The following is a 23,118-nucleotide window of genomic DNA, read 5'->3' as shown; positions in this document are numbered from 1 at the left end:
ACCACCTCAAATGCTACTAAGCTTGACCTAAAAATTCTTGTCAGTTACCTGCCCCTAAATCTGTAGTGGCTCTTTACTGTCAAGGAAAAGTGTCAAAATCACCTTCTGGACATCAAAATCTTCCAGTCTCAGGTGAACTCACCTGTTTACTCCTATCTACCAGTACTCATCTATACATCTTATCTCTATATATGCTCATCCATTTTTTACTACTGAAAGACTCCTTGTACAATTCCACAGCTGTACCCTTGTTCACACTATTTCACACATGTGGACCATCTTCCCATCTTTCTTTGCCTGTCTGAACTCTGTGCATCCTTTAGGTCCCATCTCTTTGAAGTCTTGACTTAATGCTCCAATCAGAAGAGACCTCTTCTTTCTCCAAATCTCAAAGTAGACTTATACTGCCCTAAATATTTTACTTATATTAGTTTAATACAGGAACATGGTTTAAAAAAACTTGGATATACAGAAGAATATAAAAAAGAATTCTCCATCCCACCCTACCACCCTGGTCCTAATCACCAGTAACAGCTTCTTGTGTCTCTTTCCAGATGTTTTCTTTGCTTATGTAAAAAAGCAAATACGTAGCTATATATATTCTTTTACACAAATGAATTCATCAGATTACACATGCTGTTCTACAACTTCTACCATTTGCTTGTTGACAGACATATGGGCTGTTTGCAGTGTTTGCCTAATATAAATAAAGCTGCTATGAACATTTGTGTACAAGTCTTTGTGAACAAATGTTTTAATTTTTCTTAATACCTAGAAATAAAATTGTTGGGTCACATGATAAGTATTTGTTTAACTTTTATGAGAAAGGACCAGTTTTCCTAAGTGGCTGTACCATTTTACATTTCCATTAGCTTTACACTCCCATTAGCAATATGAGTATTCCAGTTGTTCCACATTCCTCCCAACATTTAGTATTACTGATCCTTTTAGTTTTAGCCATTCTGATGGATATATAGTGTATCTCATTTAAGTTTTCATTTTCATTTCTCTAATTTAATCTACTTTTGTGAGGCGTCTATTTTTAAAGGTTCTTTATATAATTATTTATAGAAGTCCTTTGTCAGATATATGTATTGCAGTATTTCCCATACCTTGCTTTTTTGACTTAGTATATTTTCTGCCTTATATTTCTATCTTATATATGATGTCTATGTTTTTCTCTCTAGACCGTGAACTTCTGTAAAGGAACGTGCCTTATCTTTTTTTATTACCTAAAGAATTTAGCATACTCCTTACTCATAAAAATCATTTTAAAATATTTGATGATTATCTCTTTAAATATGAGAAATGTTAATTAACATCTTTTGAGCAGTTAACTTTCTGCTAAGTTTTTGCCTAAGTGTTATTTTATTTAATCTTCACATCAACCCCTTGGAGGTACATTTTCAATTTACAAATGAGCAAACTAAGGCTCAGAAAAGGAAATATATCTTGCTTAGGAGCATCCAGTTAGAAGCCTAATACAAATTTCTACTCACAGGGTCAAATTTTTCCTCCTCTTCTAAACTTTTAGAATTCTCATTCTTTTCTTCTTTATTTTGTTGTTCAGCATATCGTAAAATCCACTCTTTCATATTTACTTCCATATTTTTTTCTTCCTTTTTTGGCTAGAAAGAGAAAACAAATATCTGAAAAACCAAAGTTAGAAAAAGGTGTCAAAACTATCTTGTCACTGCTTTTACAATTTCCTCACACTCAAAAGCAGCAGACATATAAGCTGTTATTCCTTATTGCTCAGTGAAGGACAAATAAATTGACCTTAACATTAAGAAATTTACAATTGCGAAATCCAAAGAATATGTTTACATAAAGCGGTAAAAAAGAATGAAAGGAGAACTGTTAAAAACTAGTGTTGGCTGGGTGCGGTGGCTCACGCTTGTAATCCCAGCACTTCGGGAGGCCGAAGCGGGCGGATCACAAGGTCAGGAGATAGAGACCATCCTGGCTAACACGGTGAAACCCCATCTCTACTAAAAATACCAAAAAATTAGCCATGCGTGGTGGAGGGTGCCTGTAGTCCCAGCTACTCGGGAGGCTGAGGCAGGAGAATGGTGTGAAGCCAGGAGGCGGAGCTTGCAGTGAGCCAAGTGAGTGCAGCGCCACTCACTCCAGCCTGGGCGACAGAGCAAGACTCTGTCTCAAAAAAACAACAACAAAAAAACTAGTGTTATTCCTTAAAAACAGTGGTTTTATGAGGATTATTTTTTCGTAGACGTTTTACAATATGCAGAGTATTTAAGTGTAATGCCCTAAAGAATTACAGTCCCATTATTCACACTCATCTGTAATTTTCTTCCACAGACTCTGGGCTTGGTCATGTGACTTACTTCAGTCAATGGGACATTAGCAAGAATAATAAAGCAGGAGTTTGATAAGAGTTTGTACATTTTGGCTTATCATCTTAAAATATTCTTGGAAGCCAGATGCAATAAGAAGTCCAGCCACCCTAAGACCACTATATGTGAGGAAACCCAAGCTAGTCATGTGGAAAAAACATGTAGACAGAGGGATGCCTGGCTAGTCTCCAGCTTAGTCATGGGAGTGAAGAAGCCACTTTGGATGTTCCAGCCTTGGAAGATACTTCCTGGAACCAAAGAAACACCTTGCTGAGCCCAGCACAGACTGCAGAATCATGAGAAATAATAGTTGGTTTAAGCCACTACATTTTGGGGTGGTTTGTTATATAACTAAAACAAACAATGATAGAAAAGTCTAGCAAACCAATTAGTTATTTGTAAGAAGTAAAAATGTTATAGAAACCTAATATTTATACTCTTTGAACTGTTACATGTGCTCCATTCTGATTTTATACAACTTTAAATGCTTAATTCTCAAATTACCTTACTCTTAGGGTCCTCTTCATATGTTTTTGTTTTAGGTTGCAATGGAGGTGAAATAGTGGCTTGTATTTGAGGAGACTGAAATTTAGGCCTACTTTTAGGTTGCTGCTCTTCAAATTCCTGACTGAATCCTTCAGGAAGTGCATCTTAAAATAAAAGAAACTATGTTGAAAATAAACAGGCATATGATACATAAAACACACAAATATTTGTTAAGCATTTGTAAACCTTGCCTAGACTTAGAGCACCTAATTTTCTTCTATTCCCTCATCTCCTAAGAATAGAAATCTTAAGATGAACCTGGTTTTATCTGTCAAACTAGAAGTGAACATACTCATCAGATGATAGCTAGCCCTCTTGTATTTGGCCATTATTTCACCCTGAATGTTAGGCTCCTAAATTGTCATAAGATCTTAATCCTTCCCACTCTTTGGCTTTCTGTCACAGCATGTGGTAGTATCCTTAGTCACCACAAGCCATTTGCACTCCAGATTCTTGCCAAAGATTACAATCATGATCCTCTGCTTAATAAAATACTATATATTCAAGGACAGTCCTAATTTCTAAATGAAAAACCAGGAGACATAGCTTACTGAGAGGCAAACCTTGTATTAAGGACATAGCAAAATAACAATCAACAACTGAACACAAAACATAATATTTTCTTGCATAGGCCACAATCTCTAAGGAAAATATCCTGAAAAGAACAGAAGGTAAGAACACTTTAAAAGTAAATAATTATGACAGTGAAAAAATATGAGTATGAGCCAAAAGGTTGATACAAATACCAAAACTACTTCAAAAGGTTTTAGAAACTGAAAGAATTTAATGATATTGTTTACCATCTGAAAGGTTTAAACAGAGCCAATCCAAGGCAGAATGAAGGTCACCTCCATATAAGAGTGTATTGGTCATGGCATCTTCAATGTCCTTTGTCTTAAATGAAAATGCTTGTAAAGCCATGTATAAATCCTATGACAAGCAAATATTAAAAAAGTCACATTTGTCAAAGTTCCCTTCCTGTGTTACTAATTATCCCATTCATTTTAAACCAGAAACTTTGACACAAATTATATTTCAAAACTATCTTTTTTTTCCCAGTTAAAAATGAAATGTGTTTACTGAATTAAGAATTTGGAAACCAGAAATCTTTAAAAAAGAGAACCAGGAGAAATTATCCATATTCTCACTATCCAAAGATACTAAATGTAGTACATTTTTTTCAGTCATTTTTCCATAATTTTGTAAAAAGAGATTTCACTTAACATTATAACATAAGCACCTTCCCAAGTTAGTAGAAACTCTGCATCATCACTTTGAATAGTTACATAATATTCCACTGGGTGGACATATCCTAATTTAATTTTATATTTTTCTATGGCTGAACACTTAGGACATATTTTTTTTTATTACAAGCTGTGCTTCAGTGAACATCTTTATAGATAAAGCATTTTAACATACTTTCTAAAGCATAATCATTATGGTTAGGCAGAGCTGGGTTCAAATCCAGACCCTGTTTACTAGTAACCTTAGGGTATAATTTATGGCATCTTTGCAAGCCTCAATTCTTTCACTTGAAAAAATGGGGCCAAATACATTTACTTCATAGGACTGTTGTGTCAGAGAAAATGTAAACAAAGTGCCCAGCACAGAATCTAACATAGTAGGTGCTCAATAATATAATTCTGGGGATATACCTTAATTTTCATATCACCATTTTAATGTGTGCACTTGTACCTTCTTGATTTAAGGTGTGCACAATTCTTTCTCTATTCTTAGAGATGGAAATGATCTACATAAAATCTCAATGGAAGTTGTAAAGCCATTTTTATCTCACATGAGGAGCTGTCTAAAAATGCTTCACTAAAACTAAGGAACTTAAAAAAGTTTGCAAAATACCTGCAATTTTTTGGCAGTAAGTCTTCCAGAAATCATTCCTTTGTCACTATTTTGCTTTTTATGCTCATTGATCACTCCAATAATTCTTTGCTCTAGTTTGTTATTAATTACCACCTGTTGAGGCCAAAAAGGTCATATCATTTAGAAGCTAAATTATTAAAAAATTAAAAGCCAATCATACAGTTTTCTATATTCCTGCCAACCAAGCCCAAAATTTCAGCTAAAATCAGAAACAGTAATTATCATTTTTTGGACTACCACCCATTTGACCACATTCCTATCATTTCTTTAAGAAAAAATGTGATATGAAAAAAGCAACAAGATAACACATGGCAAGAAAAAGCCTCTTGAGGGCAATGTCACGAGACATTGTCCTTGGACCACCCTTGGGTTGCTGTCACAAAGATTCCTAAGTTCTATCCCAAACATACTGAATCAGAATTCTTGGAGGGGTTTAATGTAAACCAGTGCAAGCACACAACCTAAAACAATGAACACTACACTAAAAACGGCTATAACAAGTAAAACTGAAAACTAAATATGTAGTAATAAGCTACACAAATTCTTTTGGCTTCTAGACTTTGATTCCTACTTTTTCCTACTAGCCATTTTATTTTCTGTTCTTTTGTTATTTTTGACCTAAGAGTACACAACCATCTACTTACAAAAATATCTTCCCTTTGTTACTTTTTAACTAAATGCCTACTATAAACTAAGCACAAAAATATAATTCAGAAATTCACAGTCTAGCCCAGAAAATATATATAAAGAGACAAATTATAACCCAGCATGGCAATTCATCAAAAAAGATACATCAAGTAATAGTAGAACCACCAAGAAAATCAACTTGGCGGTTGATAAAGGACTTCATAGAGGTCACAGAGGTGACAAATAAAAAGGGGAAATAAGGGTACTCTATGCAGAGAGTACATGGGTAAAAGCTAGAAGTTGTAAAATCACGGATTTAGAAGAACAAATGAGATATTCATGAGATGTCCCATGAACTAAAATATTAAGTAGAGATCAGAGTAGTAGAGAGGAGGGTGAAACGGTATTCTAAGACAGACCTGAAAAAATGTATATGCCATGCTTAAGAAGTTTAGATCTTAACCAGGCCTTCCTTCATTTCTTACTGTCTCTCAACATATGTGTATGATTTACTTATTTTTAGTAGAGATTAGCTCTTAGAGTACTATTTACAAAAATTTAAAACACCCCATCATTTTCTTACATTTAAGGATACATCTTTTTTGGGGGAAAAAAGGGGGAAACATTTCTTGAAATGACTCAAAACCTTGGTTACTTACTTTCAAAATAGATTTATCCAGATTTGCAGGACCACTAGAATCATTTGTAGAATTAAAACTATAAATTTTTGGACCTGTAAATACAAATAGACAAGGCAATTTAATGATTAATATCTATTACATTATTTTAATTTTCCTCTAAAGAATGCTAAATATTAAATATTCGATTTCAGCTTTTTTCCCCAATACTTCACCAAATAACTCAATCTAGTAGCTAGCAATATCCTCTCTAAATTTTCAACATTTTACCAATTAGCATTACTCCATGTTAACCAGTTTCTCATAAAATGCAAATGCCTACATATCTTTTAGGTTAAATCTATCTTTATCCTCATATCTTTTAGTCAGATGCTTTTCTCCTGGCACTTAGCTGAGGCAAGTTCTTCTAAGATATGATTGTTGGCAGAGTAGATGGACAATTTTAAAGAGAAAGCACTCTTTCTTGAAGGTGGTATGCTAAGTGAAAAGGGAGGTGGGAGTTCCTATCATCTTTTCTCCTTGAACTCAAGTCCAGGGTTGCTATAGTTTCCTAGGGCTGCTATAACAAATTACCACAAACTTGATGGCTGAATACAGCAGAAATTTATTCTCTCACAATTCTGGAAGCTAGAACTCCAAAATCATGGTGTGAGCAGGACCATGCTCTCTCTGAAGGCTCTAGGTAAGAATCGTTCCTTCCCCCTTCCAGCTTCTGGTGGCAGCATAACACCAGTCTCTGCCTCCTCATTCACACGGCCTTCTTCCCTTTCCCCGTGTCCAAATGTCCCTCTCCTTTCTCTTGACATTCATTATTGGATTTAGGGATCACCCTAAATCTAGTATAATTTCATCTCAAGATCCACAGATCTGTAGAGCTTATTTCCAAACAAGGTCACATTCTGAGGTTCCAGGTGGACATGAATATTTGGGGGGACACTACTCACTCAACCCACTACAGTTGCCAAGTCTGTTCCAGTGAACAGAAACGCTGTCTAGTCTCAGTCCTTTAACAATGAGTAACCAGGAAACAACACACATTATTTTCAAACTTTTGGTCTCATGACCCCTTACTCTCTTAAAAATTACTAAGGATCCAAATAGTTTTTGTTTATGTGGGTTATGTCTATTGATGCTTAGTATATTATAAATTAAAAGGGAAATTTTAAAACATTCATTCACCAAAAATAATAAATCTGGCCAGGCGCAGTGGCTCATGCCTGTAATCCCAGCACTTTGGGAGGCTGAGGTAGGAGGATCTCTTGAGCCCAGGAGTTTGAGACCAGTCTGGGCAATATAGTGAGACTTTGCCTCTACAAAAATTATCCAGCTGTGGTAGCACATGTCTGAAGTCCCAGGTACTCAAGAGGCTGAGGCAGGAAAACTGCTTGAACCCAGGAGTTCAAGGCTGCAGTAGTAGCTACAGTGAGCTGTGACTGCAACACCGCACTCCAGCCTGGGCAACAGAGTGAGACCCTGTCTCTAATAATAATAATAATAATAGGCCAGGTGTGGTGGCTCATGCCTGTAATCCCAGCACTTGGGACGCGGAGGCAGGCAGATCACATGAGGTCAGGAGTTTGAGACCAGCCTGGCCAATATGGCAAAACCCCATTTCTAGTAAAAATACAAAAATTAGCTGGGCCTGGTGATGCATGCCTGTAATCCCAGCAACTTGGGAAGCTGAGGCAGGAGAACTGCTTTAACCCAGGAAGCAGAGGTTGCAGTGAGCCGAGACTGCACCACTGCACTCTGGCCTGGGAGACAGAGCGAGACTCTGTCTCAAAAAAACAAAAGAACCTCAACAAAATAATATTAATAAAAATAAACCTGTTCCGTTAATATAAATGATGCTTAAGATGAAATGTGACTATATTTTTCAAGACAAAAAATAATATCCGTTTTTGCAAATCTCTTTAATATCTGGTATCTTAGTCTGCTCAGACTGCCACAACAAAATACCACAGACTGCTGGATGGCTTCACCATCAGAAATTTATTTCTCATAGTTCTGGAGGTTGGGAAGTCCAAGATTAGGGTACCAGCAAGGTAGGTTTCATTCTGAGGCCTCTTCTCTTGGCATGTAGGTGGCCATCATCTTGCTATATGTTCAGATGGCTTTTTTCTCTGTGCTTACTCAGAGAAACTGAGCTCTCTCAGGTATCTCATTTTATAAGGACACTAATCCTGTTGGATCAGGGCCCCATCCCTGTGATCTCATTTAACCTTATGTACTTCCTTAGAGCCCTTATCTCCAAATATAGCCACACTGGGGGTAAGGGTCTCAACATACTAATTTTTCGAGGACACAAACATTCAGTTCGTAACATCTAGCTTCTGCATTCAATCTGCTGTAACATTACACATCATGTAGCCAACTGGACAACCTCACTGCATAATCATGAGAAAATGAGCGTGAAAAATGGCAAAAACATCTCAGAATTATTATGAAAAGTTTTCACTTCATGGAGCCCTTGGCAAACAAGTCTCAGGTTCCTTAGGACCTCCTGAGCACACTTTGAGAACCACTGCTGTATAAGAATGATCCCAGGCCAGGCGTGGTGGCTCACACCTGTAATCCCAACACTTTGGGAGGCCAAGGCAGGTGGATCACCTGAGGTCAGGAGTTCAAGACCAGCCTGACCAACATGGAGAAACCCCATCTCTACTAAAAATACAAAATTAGCCAGGCGTGGTGGTGCATGCCTGTAATCCCAGCTACTCGGGAGGCTGAGGCAGGAGAATCGCTTGAACTCAGAAGGCGGAGGTTGCAGTGAGCCGAGATTTCGCCATTGCACTCCAGCCTAGGCAACAAGAGTGAAACTCCATCTCAAAAAAAAAAGAAAAAAAAAGAATGATTCCAGAATCATAAATCTAGTTGCATGGTTTTTATACACCTTAAAATAAGAAAAGTATTTTTTCTACTTTGAGACATTTAAACATTAAATGTTCTTATGATTTTAAAGTCAAAGACTTTGCTCTCTGCTGGGTTACATTAGGTTCTTCATTTTAAGATGGTAGTTAATATAACTAGATATTTTAAAAGAACAAAAGTTTTTGAGAAAAACTACTTGAAATTAACTTGTACATCTGGGCAGTCTGAAAGAGAAACATTTGTGGTTCTCTGTCAATTACTGCTATGCTATAGTTATATCGGAGGTACCCAAAGCTACATGGCATATGTAAAAAGATAATAACAACTCTGGTATAGTATTGTTAGTTTCCTTATCGTCTAGTCTCAAACTTTACCTTAATTCTAGTAATCTCTCCTATAAATTCATGTCAATGGTCATAAAGGAGAGTATATATTTAGTAGTCTTTAACTATTTCTGGGGAGTCTTATCAATTATAGTAAGCTTGTGCACAAATTTAGCATGCAGTTTTAGAGGTCCCCAAACACATCAAGAGGCCCCAGCTATAACCCTTTTAAAAAGTTACAGATAGATGAGCAGTACATTACCAAGACTACATGGAGAAACAGTTCAAAGTTCATATGCTACTGACAAGAGTAAGACTGTAAATTCCTTTAAAAATGCCAGCCGGGGCAACATGGTGAAACCCCATCTCTACAAAAAATACAAAATATTAGCTAGGTGTGGTGGCTTGTGCCTGTAATCCCAGCTACTTGGGAGGCTGAGATGGGAGGATTGCTTGAGCCTGGGAGGCAGAGGTTGTAGTGAGCCACTGGGCGACAGAGTGACCCTATCAAAAAAAAAAAAAAAAACTGGTTGGTTTTTAATTTACCCAGTTGAAAAGATTAAAGTAAAATTCTCATTTGTCTCCTCCAAACATTTCACCTAAGAGTTTCAACTGTATCACTTCCTTGAAGTTGGCTTATACTGCAAACTTCCAGAGGGTAAACAAAAGAGCTGAGTTTCTGAAAAATGATCAGAGAAATCAAGGAATCCTGCTCAACATTCACTGGGCCACGTTCACTTTTGCCAAGTAAAGTGCGTAAGATTTATGACAACTACTTTCCTTATTGCCTGGAGACTTTTACAATTTTTGGTTTTGTGTTTAAGATGGTGGAAGTTACTGGAAATCTGACTGGAAGTAAGGATATTAGTATGCAATATCTCCAAGGCAAAGTATTATGAATTCCAAATTTATAAATGAAAGGTCATGGAATGATGCAACATATATAGCTGGCTCTCAAAAATATTTATTACATTAAAGTTGAAGCACAGACAAACTGATTTCCTCAAAATGACTCAGCTAATTAAAAAAAAAAATCAACCAGAATCAGTTTCTTATTGCCCAATAATCTTTTCTTTTGCTACATATTCTTTTTATACTGTATTTTAAAGGAAAAAGCAATGCTAATGACCCACTATGACTAAGACATTGACTTTGAGTTGTTAGCACTCTGATTCCCTTCTGATCGACAGTGTGTACATCTGCAGAATGGTTAATCAGGCAAGGGACCCAAACAGGGACTCTGGTGGTAAACAGACCCAGTGCCTGTCCTCAGGGAGCTTATATTCTGGAACAGTAATATAATTAGTAAGCAACTAATACTCAGATGAGTAATAAAGGGGAAGTGCAGAGTGCCAAGAAAATAGATGAGGGTGAATTGATGTAGTCTGAGCAATTAAGGCCTGTGAGGAAGTACACACTGCCAGGGCCGCCTGACTAATCATTTTGAAATGTAAACCAGCTAAAGTTTCTCCTCTACTTAATACCAACACCGGCCCCCACTTCCCATTGAACTTGCTCTGGCTCCTTCCCAGACTTCCAGCCACATTTTAACTTTTTCTTTCTTCGCTCCAGCCACACAGCACTATCTTCTTACAACATGTCAAACTTGTTTCCACCTTAGGGTTTTTAGGCTTGTTTTTCCCTCTGCCACAAATACTCTGCAGATCATCTCTGTTTAAATGTTTTCTAAGGGAAGCTATTCCTATTTCAAACCAAAATAGACCCTCCATTCTCCATTTAATGTTTACCAAGTCACTATTTTCTGTTCCTCATAGCACTTTTTCTATTTTAGTGACCCTAAAAAAAAATTTATAATGGCTTTCATAAATTTATGACATCCATTCCCAATTCTTATTCCCCTCTTAAAATTTTAAGCCTCAACTAGGTTCAAGGATTTTCAGAAACACAAGCCTCTTGGTTGGAAGAGAAAACTTAAATTACTGAACCTCTTATTTTGGTCTCAGTCATAACATGATAAAGCAGCTTAATTATACTTAGGCTAAGGAAGTGGCACTTCTAAAGCACAGGAATGGAAAGAAGAAAGAAGAAAGAAAAGAAAAGAAAGGCAAAGGGAAGGACAGTAAAAGAAAGATGGGGAAAGGTCTTGCTATTCCTAGAACACTCCAGGCTTGCATCTCAAGGCCTTTCTGTTCCCTCTCCCCAGGAGACTCTTTACCCAGTCATCTGTGTAACTACTTTACCTGCCTCCTTTGCTTGCTCAAATGTCACTTTTTTTTTTTTTTTTGAGACCGAGTCTCGCTCTGTCGCCCAGGCTGGAGTGCAGTGGCACAATCTCAGCTCACTGCAAGCTCCGCCTCCCGGGTTCACGCCATTCTCCTGCCTCAGCCTCTCCGAGTAGCGGGGACTACAGGCGCTCGCCACTATGCCCAGCTAATTTTTTATATTTTTAGTAGAGACGGGGTTTCATCGTGGTCTCAATCTCCTGACCTCGTGATCCGCCTGCCTCGGCCTCCCAAAGTGCTGGGATTACAAGCGTGAGCCACTGCGCCTAGCCACCTTCTTCTATGATGCCTTCCTTCCCTGACCATCCTATTTAATACTGAACCTCTCCCCACCCTCCTCCTTATTCGGCCTCTTCAGAAATTCTTTCATGAGCAAATGAAATAAAAAAAAAACAAGACTGGTATTACTTGTTGTGCAAGCCATTTGGTGATTCTGAACCTCTACAATAGAGGACAATTTTGACCAGCTGTGCCGTCAAATTGGAAAGATAAGGAGGGACGGAAGTAGAGTAGAACCATTACATCTACATTAGGAACTACACAGAGTTGAACATTTTTCCACTTTTTTCTCCAAAATAGGTTTATTGTACGTTATACTATATATTAAAAGCACCCTAAAATAAACCCAAAAGTTATGTGCAAATTTAGTAGATAACCTCTAGTTTTTTTCTCTTGATTTCTTGGTCTTAATAATTCCTTTGAACTTTCCTTACCAGTTATCCAAGTAATTTTCTTCATGACGATATGCACAGCACTGGAGTAGATACTGGGGAAATGTTAACACATATCCATAAAACAGTTCCTACCTCCTGTAATTTTGTTGGATATATAAAACATATAATTCTTTACATATCATAAGGCAAGAACTAACTATCAAAAAGAATGATTTAAACAACTATGATACGTCAGTTGTGAATAGCAGGAAGAATTCAAAAGGAAGTTGTTATCTGAAATGGGTATTTTAAGGTTTTGGTAGATGATGTTAGGGACAGATTGCACTCCATGAAGAAAAACATGGCAAGAATAAATACGAGGAAGGAGAAAGCTAAGAGCTCCATTTGGAGAAATGAAAACACACCAGACTTGCTATAGTTGAATAGAGGAATTATTAAAAGGTTAGAAAGAGGGTTTTAGAAGCTAGCTAAATGATTTGTATTTTATTGCAAAGTCAGTGAGGATGCCATGGAAGAAAATAGGAAGTGTTAACGACCAAAGCAGCATTTCTGGAAGATCAGTCTGATGTTGATATGCAAGACCAACTGGAGGAAGCAAAATGAGCACAGCTATGGAGCCCTATTAAAAGACTTCGTTGCTACTCCAGGAATTCACAGGTACCGAGACTAGGATGTGAACTACACAAATGCAAAGTGAAATATGGAAAAACAGAAACAAGGAAGTCGAAGGAAAAGTTACTTTGGGGAAAGAAGAGTGGTTTAGTACTAGCCCTGTTAAATTTGAGATGCTTGCAAAAAATAGGGTCAGAGAATCCAGCAAAATGTATAAATTGCCAACTTGAGCTTGGAAGAGAGGCCATCTACAAAGGAAAAGATAGAAGTAATGGAAATAGATGAACACTCCTAGAAGGGCTTTAGGAGTGAACTATACTGTCAAGGATTGACACCTTGAGAAAGGGTCACATTTTGGGGCTGGAGGAAAGGGAATTCAAAGAATATAACAAATGACTATCAGTTCAAATAATTCAGAGGAATGTCAGTAAAAGACAAAGGAAAAGTAAAAAAGAAGCTGATCCACAGAATAAAACTGCCATAGTTGTCAGGGAGAAATTCTATGTATTTGTAATTACAAGTATGCTAACCCTGTAGCTAACACTACAATAAATCGCAGGGCAAAGAACTGTTTCCACCTTCTAGGTAAAGGTCTGGTACCTGCCTACTTTTTCAGTCTCATCTCATTTCATCCTTTGGCGATGCTTTATGTTCTGTGAATTCCTCAAGAGCCCCAAGCTCTTTCCTGACTCAAAATTTTTACACATGATGTTCATTACGCCCGCCTGAAATACTAATTTCTGCCATGCTTCACAGAGTTAACTCCTTTTTCATTCTCCTCATCTCAGCTTAACTGTTACATTTCCAGACACCATCCATGATACCTGCTCATCCCGAGAAAAATTAGATTACCCTGTTAAACTGTCTTCCCTGGCTTTTCTTTGTGGCACTTATCTATTATAAGGCTATAAATATGTCTGTGTGCGTTATCTATCAGTTAATACCTATCTCTGACATTAGACTGGCAAGCTCCATGAGGTGATGTCTCTTTTTGCTCATCACATTCCTCACATCTTATCAGACACATACTAAATATTTGCATATATACACATAAATGCTCAGCAAATATTTCTTGAATACTCCAATAAGTACAAGCAAACAACCCGAGAAGAACACAACAGAATGTAATTGTTCATCTTTTGAGCTCAACCGTAATATGTGGCCGCTCATCTGCAGCAGGAATCGGCCATCTATAAGTTGAGTTGTCAAATCAATTTGTACAGTAAGCAAAACTGCATGGCGGCAGAAATGAGGGCAGACAATTTTACAATAGGTTACACGTAACCAGTGTGTAACCAGTGTGTAAGTCCTGTAATTTTTATTAAGTATTGATTTTTCCAGAACGCATGGAGACACTAGATTGTTGCTGAAAATGATATGAAAAACTGACAGAAAATGGGGCTGGCTGGCACCAGGTCAGGAACTCCACTCAATACTCGTCTTTGCGTTAGCCTAGCTAGCTGAGATGGTGCTCAGGATGGATTCCTGCTGAAACAGGAGCTAATGCAATTATTTTGTTTTTAGAAGGGGGAGAAGTGTGAGTTAAAAGAGAAATGCCAAGCTGCAACAGGGCTACTGTCAGAATTTTGGAGGCCCAAAGAGCTTAGACTTTTTAAATCTAAAACAAGGCCACCCCATGGGGAGGTAGCAGCTCGAGTGTTGGGAAATAGAAATGTTGGGCCCGAAGCTCCTCCCGGGTTCTAAGGCCCTTTCCTCAGGACAAGCAGCAGGGTCTCAGGGCAGACAGCCAGGGGCTGGGGGACCTCTCGTACCTTGCTTGACACGGGGCTCCCTGGAGCCGGCAGCGGCAGCGGCAGCGGCAGCGGTGGCCGGCCTGGACACTGGCTTCTTGCTTTGGGCCTCCCCGGCAATTCCAGCCTCGGCAGATTTGGCTCTGGAAGCAGACACGGCGGCCCGGACCACCGCGGGCGCTGGAGCCTTGTGTTTCTTGTTCTTGCCGCCCATGTTGCAGCTGTGGCAGAAGATCCTTCGCGGCCCAGGCCCCGACGCTACCACTGCACAGCCGAGAGCTCTTCACATTCCCCGGCTCCGGGGCTGCCACCCTGCGCTTCGATCCGGGCTTCTCGGGCCGGGGCGACCGCTGCCTCGCAATTGGTCGAATTCAGCAGGCTCCGCCTCCTTGAGTCGCCAGCTGCCTGCCACACGCCAGGCGCCACGCGCCGCCCTCGCTCTTTATCCACTGAGCAGCTTATCCACTTTAGGTCGGAAAGGAAAGGAAAGAAAAGCAGGAAAAAAAAAAAAGTCAGGGGAACATTTTTGTCGGCTGCGCGACTCGACTACTTTTGTCTCCTGCGGGCCACTGTTGAGCCTTCACGAGACGTCACTGTCTTCGGTCGCGGGGCATCGTGGGTAGGAGGGAGATTCGCTCTCACTGCTCCCAAAAATGGCGGACGCATTCGGAGATGAGCTGTTCAGCGTGTTCGAGGGCGACTCGACCACTGCGGCGGGAACCAAAAAAGACAAGGAAAAGGACAAGGGGAAATGGAAGGGGCCTCCAGGGTCTGCAGACAAGGCAGGGTAAGGAAGAAGTTCCAGTTGTTGCTTTTATGTTTTTTCTCGGTGGCGAGGAAGAAAACACTACTCTCTTAGGAAGAGCACGAGAAAGTGAAGTGTACATTGAGTGGCGTTGGAAGTGAAGGGGTTCCAGAAAAAAGTTGGAGAGGGTGGAAGAATGTTGGTTCGTGGAAGGGGGGTCTTGGCGTTTCCTGGTGTCTGCAGGCAGCGTGATGTTCTGCTTCACTTCCTTTACGTCGATGTTACTGATTCTGTCCCCATCTTCGCGGTTGTCTCCTGCACCAGCACAACACCTGGCACATAGTCGTTAATAAACAAAACGAATGATTAGTTGAGTAAAAGGTGAAAAGGTTTAGAAAAAATGATATGAATTGATTTGGAGGGGAAAGGGCAGATAATAACATGAGAAGGAAGAGACATTTAATCTCCAAGATGTAGTAGTTTTCTCTTCCGTAAAATGGAGATAATAGTGCCTACCACTGGTGGTGATATGAGGATTCAATGAGATACACGTGTAAAGTGCCTAACAGTGGTTAGCTAGCTATCACTAATAAATGGTAGCTATCGTGAGTTTATTGAGAAAAAATTTAAAAATTACTGGACCCTACCCATATGTTTAGACTGGTGCATACAGCCACCAGAAAGTGTACAGATCTGTTTATAGTAGAACAAGGAAAAGCTATTACTTGTATTAAAGTAAGATGATTAATTAACAATCAACAAAATACACTGTTGGCATTGTGGGGCCAGATACCCAATAGATGCTTGAAATTAAATTAGACATGATTTTGCTCTCAAGGAATTTTCGGTGTAGGGAAAGAGAACAGGTACCCATTAAAGAGTTACAGTATAGGTGAGGAGGTCGTTAACTTAAAATGAATGATATATACAATTAAGTGTTATAAAAGTTCAAGAAAGGGAGATACCTATTTCTGACTTTCAGGAAGGCTTATTTATATACAAGAGAATATTCTGAGTTAAGGAAATTGTGTTGTTAATGGTGCCAAGTTTGTTTTTAGGAGCACAAATTGAGCAAGAGGAACTGTTTCATTTAGGGACTACAAGAGATAAGACTGGGAATATACATTGATTTGAGAACATGAGGGGCCTTCAATATCAAGCAGAGGAGTTTTGATTTCATTTTTAAAACCCTGTTGAACAAGGTGATTGGATAAGTAGAATGATAGTTTAGGAAAATTAATTTGGCAGTGGTTGGCAGAGTACTATAATAGTATAGGGAAAGAAGATAGACACTCAATGAGAAAGTAAATTAGGAAATTATGTTAGTTATCTGGTTGTAAAGATGAAAAGAACCTCAACTCAGGCAGTGGCAGAGGAATGGAAAGGTACGAACATGTTAAGGAAAAAATGGACAGGCCTTCATTAATTAAGGAAAACAAGGGAAAGGAAGTCAAAAGAGATGTTTAATTTGCATGTCAGGGTGAAAAAAACAGGGACGTTCAGAGGTTTTGATATAGTGATAACATTAATTTGGCTTGAGACAATGTGAAGGGATGCTAGTATATCTGTAGGAAAATGTCCACTGGGTAGTTTTAATAGGGTTTTGGAGAGAGACCAGGACTGGAGGTGTATATTTGAATATCATTTGAATTGGTCTCCTTGAGATAGAGATCTCTGTGGGGAAGTAAGTGACACAACACAGAACTTCTGGAGAGGGTACATAAGCCTAAATAAGAGATTAGAGGGATAAGAGAAAATTCTATCAGGAGTGCGAAATGAGTGGAACAAAGTGGAAAAATAGTCTACTCGCATTAAGTTGGATTGGGAGAGTTTGGGGAAGCTTTTCAGAGAAAATAGGAAAGGAGGACCAATTATTTTTATTTCTTTCAAGAGAGGAAGTAATAGTTGCTAGAGTGTTTGAATGGGCAACTATGATATTATGAAGACAATACATGTATAATTTACCATGTTAGTATATACTTTACCTCAAATTTGCTAGGATAAAATGAGTTTTATTTGCAGGTTAGTTGGGGTAAGCTGTTTGACAGCCTTCCAAAGTGAAAAGAGGAAATAAAAATCTAATTTACATTTCATTATATTAGGAAATGAATATTAGAGAAAGGAAATAAGAAAACACAGGAGAACGTTAGTAGCTTAAAGGGTTTTGTTTACTACCAACACTTCTAGCAAGGTCTTCTAGATATTTTTAAGAAAAAAATCCTGGCCGGGCGTGGTGGCTCACGCCTCTAATCCCACTTTGGGAGGCGGAGGCGGGCAGATCACCTGAGGTCAGGAGTTCGAGACCAGCTTCACCAACATGGCGAAATCCCATCTCTACTAAAAATACAAAATTTAGCCATGCCTGGTGGCAGGCGCCTGTAATCCCAGCTAGTTGGGAGGCTGAGACAAGAGAATGTCTTGAACCTGGGAGGTGGAGGTTGCAGTGAGCCGAGATTGTGCCACTGCACTCCAGCCTGGGCGACAGAGCTTGACTCCATCTCAAAAAAAAAAAAGAGAAAAAATCCTATTTGCCTGATTGCAGTGGCCATACTAACATTATGCATAGTGTGATTCTCATCTGATCTGTGTAACATAGGAGGGCAAATCATGGAACTTCAGAGGAACTTGCCCTTTATTTAGTATTCTAGACCAAGTGGATGCTTTTTAAAAAAATAGTTTCTTTACCTTTTAGAGATGGGGTCTCATTTTCTCACCCAGGCTGGAGTGCACTGGTGCTTAGCAGCTTATGGTAACCTCGAACTCCTGGCCTCAAGCATTCCTCCCACCTCAGCCTCCTGAATAGCTAGAAGTACAGGTACACACCACCATATCGGGCTAATTTTAAAAATGTTTTGTAGAGACGGGGGTCTCATAGTATGTTGCCCAGGCTGGTTTCAAACTCCTGGCCTCAAGCAGTCCTCCCACCTTGGCCTCTCAAAGTGTTGGGATTCTAGATGTGAGCCACTGTGCACAGCCAGTGAGTACTTTTTTAAAAAACTTTATGAGAATTGTCAAACTATGTATTTTATGTATAAAACAGTATGAAGAGCTTCATGTACTCATAACTCAGCTTCATCAATATCAAGTCATGATCAATCTATTCCTACATCTTTTTTTTAATCAAATGCAAGTTGTTTTTTCTCCCTAAATATTTCATTATTTATGTCATCCAACAAAACTAACAATAATTCCTTAATATCGTTAAATACTGAATCTGCAGTGAGATGTCCCCAGTTGTCTCGGATGTTTTTTGATCATTGGTAGTTGAATCAGGATTCAAACAAAACCCTACACTGTTTTTATTGTTATGTCCCTTAAGTATTTTATGCTACAACAGCCTCCCTCTTTTTTCTTTCTGCCATTGATTTCTATTTTGGAGGGATGAGTGAAGGGAGAAACCAGGTCATCTATTCTGTGGAGTTTCCCACATCCTAGATTTGCTTTCTTAAACTGCCATTTAACTTGCTCCTGTATCCTCAAGTATCTTCTGTAAACTGTCCTCATCCCTAGAGCTGCATTTTGTGACATAATAGCCACTATCCTCACGTAGCTGTTGAGCACTTAAAATATGACTTGTTAGAATTGAGATGTTCGGTGAGTGTAAAATTCACACCAGAATTGGAAACGTTAATATGAAAATTGTAAAATATCTCCTTAATTTTAATTTGGTTATAATTAAAATGATAGTATTTTGCATATATTGGGTTCAATGAAAGATATAAAAATTTATTTCAACAGTTTCTTTTTACCTTTTTAAATGTGGTTATTAGAAAATTTTAAATTACATATGCAGCTTGTAGCTTGTATATGTATGTATATATACTGGACTGCTCTGATCTAGTGGCTTGATTAGATTCAGGTTCAATTTACTTCCTATTTCATTACATCATAATGTCTGAATATTCTACTGTTCTAAGATTGACAAGTTGGCGAAAATAGTATCACCCTGATTCCTCATCAACCTTTCACATGACGGCTTTAGCACCTAGTGATAATTGCCCAGGTCCATTACTTCACTAGTACTTGCACAGTGGCGATTTTCTGTTTTTATCATTTCTCTCTGCATTTATTACCTGGAATCCACCTATTAAAAAAGGCATTGTCTCATCAGCTGTTTACCTTGAAATACAGTTCATAACGAAAAGGCAGGATAAATGCTTGATCCTTTAACAATTTTTAAGGAAATGAGTTGTGCCCTAAGGAAGTTTCAATGGTGACCAACATGGGTGTATGATTATGTTTCGTTTCTGGGTAAATGAGTGGATTTTTATATATTTACTCCTTTGCACTTATTTCTTCTTCTTTTTTTTTTAATCTTATTGGGGTATAACTGAAGTGCAGTAAACCACCACAATCAAGATAAACATTTCCATCACCCTCAGGAGTTTTTTTGTGCCCCTTTTTAATACATCCCTGTCGCCACCTATCTAGAACTTATATTTTCTAAAATTTTATTTAAATACATTATGTATTCCTTTTACATGGCTTCTTTTACTCAACATAGTGCTTCTGAGATTCAGTCATGTGGTGTATATCAATAGTTTGTTTTTCTGGCTGAATAGTATTCTGTTTTATGCATATACCATATTTGTTTATACCTCCATCTGTTACTGGACATTTGAGTTGTTTCTGTTACATTTTCTGAAACTTGGATTTCCAATCTTTTGAACAGTGAGTGCTCTTGAGGTTGGTTCTTGTGTCTTTTTGACAAGACATCATAAGTCTTTGATAGCTTATGTGTTTTTTGGATTTTCTGGACTCACTATACACTTTCAGTGCCAAACTTGGAATCAGCCACATCTCTAAGGAGTCTCTAATTTCTTATAGTGAGAAATGTTATTTTGTGCTTAGGGTGCACAATGCTACTGGATTTCATTGCTTTTAGGTTTTTACAGTACAAAGAACTAGGGAATCTTTGTTTTTATAAAAAATAGAATTCATACTGACATTTCCAATACAATTAACATCACAGGGTTTTTATTTAACTTTTTGGATTTTTATAAATGTATCATTTCTCGGTTTTGTTGAAAATCCTCATTCCTAGGCCAGGCACATGGCTCATTTCTGTAATCCCAGCACTTTCGGAGGCTGAGGCAGGTAGATTGCCTGAGCCCAGGAGTTCGGGACCAGCTTGGGCAACGTGGTGAAACCCTGTCTCTACAAAAAAAAAAAAAAAAAAAAAATTAGCTGGGTCTTGTGGCATGCGCCTGTAGTCCCTCCTAGTCAGGAGGCTGAGGTGGGAGGATTGCTTTAGCTCTGGGAGGTTGAGGCTGCAGGGAGCTGTGATCATGACACTGCACTCTAGCCTAGGTAACAGAAAGAGACATGTCTCAAAAAAAAGAAAAGAAAATCCTCATTCCTGCTGACAATTACATAATTAAACTTTTTCTTATATATACTTACAATAGTTTAAAAATAATTTTGCAATTAATAAGATATTGAATGCAATTGTGGTTCTTTTTGCCCTCAATATATTGTGGTAACAGTGAAAATACTCTGTAGTAGTTCTTTTCTCTAAATGTTTATGCCACTAATTTGATATTTATTGTGTTCATTTGTTTCAGTGTATTTACAGTTTTTAAGAATTGCTAAAAATTTAATTTTTAAGAAATTATGTAAAAGATTTTGTAGTTCCAAAATCAAAAGTTTAAAACAGTACATTCTTGCTTCCATCCTTGCCCCTTCTTCCATTTCCTCCCTCCCCTTTAGTTTTTGCTTTGTCTCTTTTCTTTTTGAAAATATCAAATAGTGCGTACATGTGTGTCTATCAGATGTCTCCATTTCTCACTTCTTGTGCAAAAGGTAGCATTAAAAACTGTTCATCTTTTTTTACTTGATATTTTGACCAAGAGATCATCGTATATCAATATGTAGAGAGCTGGTTTTTTTTTTTAACAACTGCATAGTTGCAGTCCTTCAATCAATGTTCTCTGAATGAACATGGTACTGTTTTCAGTCTTTTGCTGTTACAAATGATGCAACAATGTCTGTTTTGTAGAAGTCTGTTTCTTGTTGTTGTTGTTTGCCATTTTATCTTTGGAATAGATTCTTAGAAGCGAATTACTAGGTCAAAGAGTAACTAAGTAGGCATTTTTGCTAGATGTAGCCAAATTCCTCTCCACAGGAGATGTACCATTTTGTGTTTTCAACAGTGTGGTAGCAATGACAGTCCCCCAGTGATATTCATGTCCCAATCCCTAGAACGTTTGAAATTGTTAGGTTACTTGGCAAAGGAGAAAGTTGCAGATGGAGTTCATGCTGCTAATCAGTTGACCTTGAGGTGGAGAGAGAATTCTGGATCATCCAGTTGGGACCGAAGTAATAAGGGTTTATAAAAGTGAAAGAAGGAAGCTGAAGGGAGAGAACCAGAAAGACAGCAACATTAGAAGGGCTCTGGCTGACTTTAAAGGTGGAGGAATAGGGTCATAAGCCGGCAAATGTGGGTGATCTCTAGAAGTGGAAGTGGCAAGGAAATGGATTTTCCCCCAGAGCCTTCAGGTAGGAACACAGCCCTGCCAACACAGCACCCTGGTTTTGGTCTTGTAAGACCTATATTGCACTTCTTTCTTTCTGAACTATAAAACAGTAAATTTGTCCTATTTTAAGCCAACCGTCGCCAACCTTTTTAGCACCAGGGGCTGGTTTCATGGAAGACAGTTTTTCCACAGACCAGCAGTAGGGGGATGGTTTTGGGATGAAACTCTTCCACCTTAGATCCTTAGGCATTAGATTCTCATAAGGAGTGCACAACCTAAATTCTTCACATGTACAATTCACAATAGGGTTTGTGCTCCCATGAGAATCTAATGCTGCTGCTGATCTGACTGGAGGCAGAGCTCAGGTGGTAATGTTCACTCACTCGCTGCTCACTTCCTGCTATGCAGCCTGGTTTCCTAACAGGCCATGAACTGCCCAGGGGTTGGGGGCCCATTTTAAGCCACTGGGTTTGTGGTAATCTGTTACAGCAGCAATAGAAAGTTGATACAAACAGTAATGTGTGAGAGTACTTTATGGCCTTTTTCACAGTGTATTGAACTTGGATTTTTGTCAGTGAGATAGATGAGAAATTGTATTTCAATTCGTGTTAATTTATATTTCTTTTCATCTTTAAAAAAATTGATAGTTGGTCCTTCTTAATTTTTGGACCTCTTTATAGACTAGGGATATTATTTCTCTAACATAAATTGCAAATATTTTCCCCAATGTTTTGTCATTCAGAAAAATTTTAATATAGTCACGTTTGTCGTTCTTGTTGCTCTTGGATTTTTCGTCATGTTTTCTTCAAATCCTTGTATGGTTTTATTTGTTACATGTGCATCTGATCTGTTTTAAACCAGTGCTTTTCATTGTGTTAAACAGATTGCCCAGATAGTCTAAAATCATTTTGACAAATATTTGTAATTATTATTATTATATATATTTTTCGAGACAGACAACAACAACAACAAAAACCCATATTCCATTGCGGCATAGAGCAATAGTTAATCCACTGGAGATTACTATCAGGTTAACGTCTTTGTAGCTCTCAGAATAGAACTATTTCTGAGTATATGTGTACTTCATACAAATCTCCATCAACTAAGAAGGTGGTTGTTCTACACTAGCATTTTAAAAATAGTCTGTATTTATACTTATGTATAATTGTACAGTGAAGTATAAGACTGTGGAGCTGGGGGCAGTGGCTCATGCCTGTAGTCCCAGCTAGTAGGGAGGCTGGGGCCACCCTGGATGATACAGCTGGGACCCAACTTGAAAAAAAAAAAAAAAAACCTGTGGAACGCTCACATCATTGTTTTATACCCCGGCAGAAATCAAATAAACACAGTTAGAAGTTACAACGGAAATGTTACTAC

The 23,118-nt window shown here is 38.3% G+C and overlaps 2 protein-coding genes and 1 long non-coding RNA gene across 14 annotated transcripts in view; 2 read left to right on the top strand and 1 right to left on the bottom strand.

The window, feature by feature from the left end:
- LOC107974739 (uncharacterized) overlaps positions 1–2,785 on the top strand; it is a 61,426-nt gene extending 58,641 nt beyond the window's left edge. For all 7 annotated transcript variants that reach the window (XR_010156925.1, XR_008547985.2, XR_008547987.2 and 4 more), the window contains one exon: positions 2,323–2,785. This is a non-coding gene — a long non-coding RNA (uncharacterized LOC107974739). The remainder of the gene's footprint in view (positions 1–2,322) is intronic.
- DHX29 (DExH-box helicase 29) overlaps positions 1–14,923 on the bottom strand; it is a 51,192-nt gene extending 36,269 nt beyond the window's left edge. For all 3 annotated transcript variants that reach the window (XR_010156924.1, XM_001147019.5, XM_054684361.2), the window contains exons 1-6: positions 14,542–14,923; positions 6,068–6,141; positions 4,761–4,874; positions 3,704–3,833; positions 2,862–3,007; positions 1,500–1,628 (exon numbers count right to left, since the gene is read on the bottom strand). Coding sequence is in view for 2 of the 3 variants with exons in the window: in XM_001147019.5 (XP_001147019.3) it covers positions 1,500–1,628; positions 2,862–3,007; positions 3,704–3,833; positions 4,761–4,874; positions 6,068–6,141; positions 14,542–14,734 (786 nt within the window). In the remaining variant the exon portion in view is untranslated. The remainder of the gene's footprint in view (positions 1–1,499; positions 1,629–2,861; positions 3,008–3,703; positions 3,834–4,760; positions 4,875–6,067; positions 6,142–14,541) is intronic.
- Positions 14,924–14,945: 22 nt separating this feature from the next.
- The window catches only part of MTREX (Mtr4 exosome RNA helicase), a 117,353-nt gene continuing 109,180 nt past the window's right edge, over positions 14,946–23,118 (top strand). For 2 of the 4 annotated variants that reach the window (XM_063810475.1, XM_054684363.2), the window contains exon 1: positions 15,077–15,307. Coding sequence is in view for 2 of the 4 variants with exons in the window: in XM_054684363.2 (XP_054540338.1) it covers positions 15,174–15,307 (134 nt within the window). In the remaining 2 variants the exon portion in view is untranslated. Of the gene's footprint in view, positions 15,308–23,118 lie in introns of all 4 variants that reach the window. The other 2 variants (XM_001145794.7, XM_063810474.1) reach the window with 2 other exon arrangements.

Source organism: Pan troglodytes, chromosome 4 (genome assembly GCF_028858775.2).
Source record: "Pan troglodytes isolate AG18354 chromosome 4, NHGRI_mPanTro3-v2.0_pri, whole genome shotgun sequence".
NCBI lineage: Eukaryota > Metazoa > Chordata > Mammalia > Primates > Hominidae > Pan > Pan troglodytes.
Note: the sequence above shows the minus strand (reverse complement) of the source record. Positions and strands in the feature narration are given on the sequence as shown.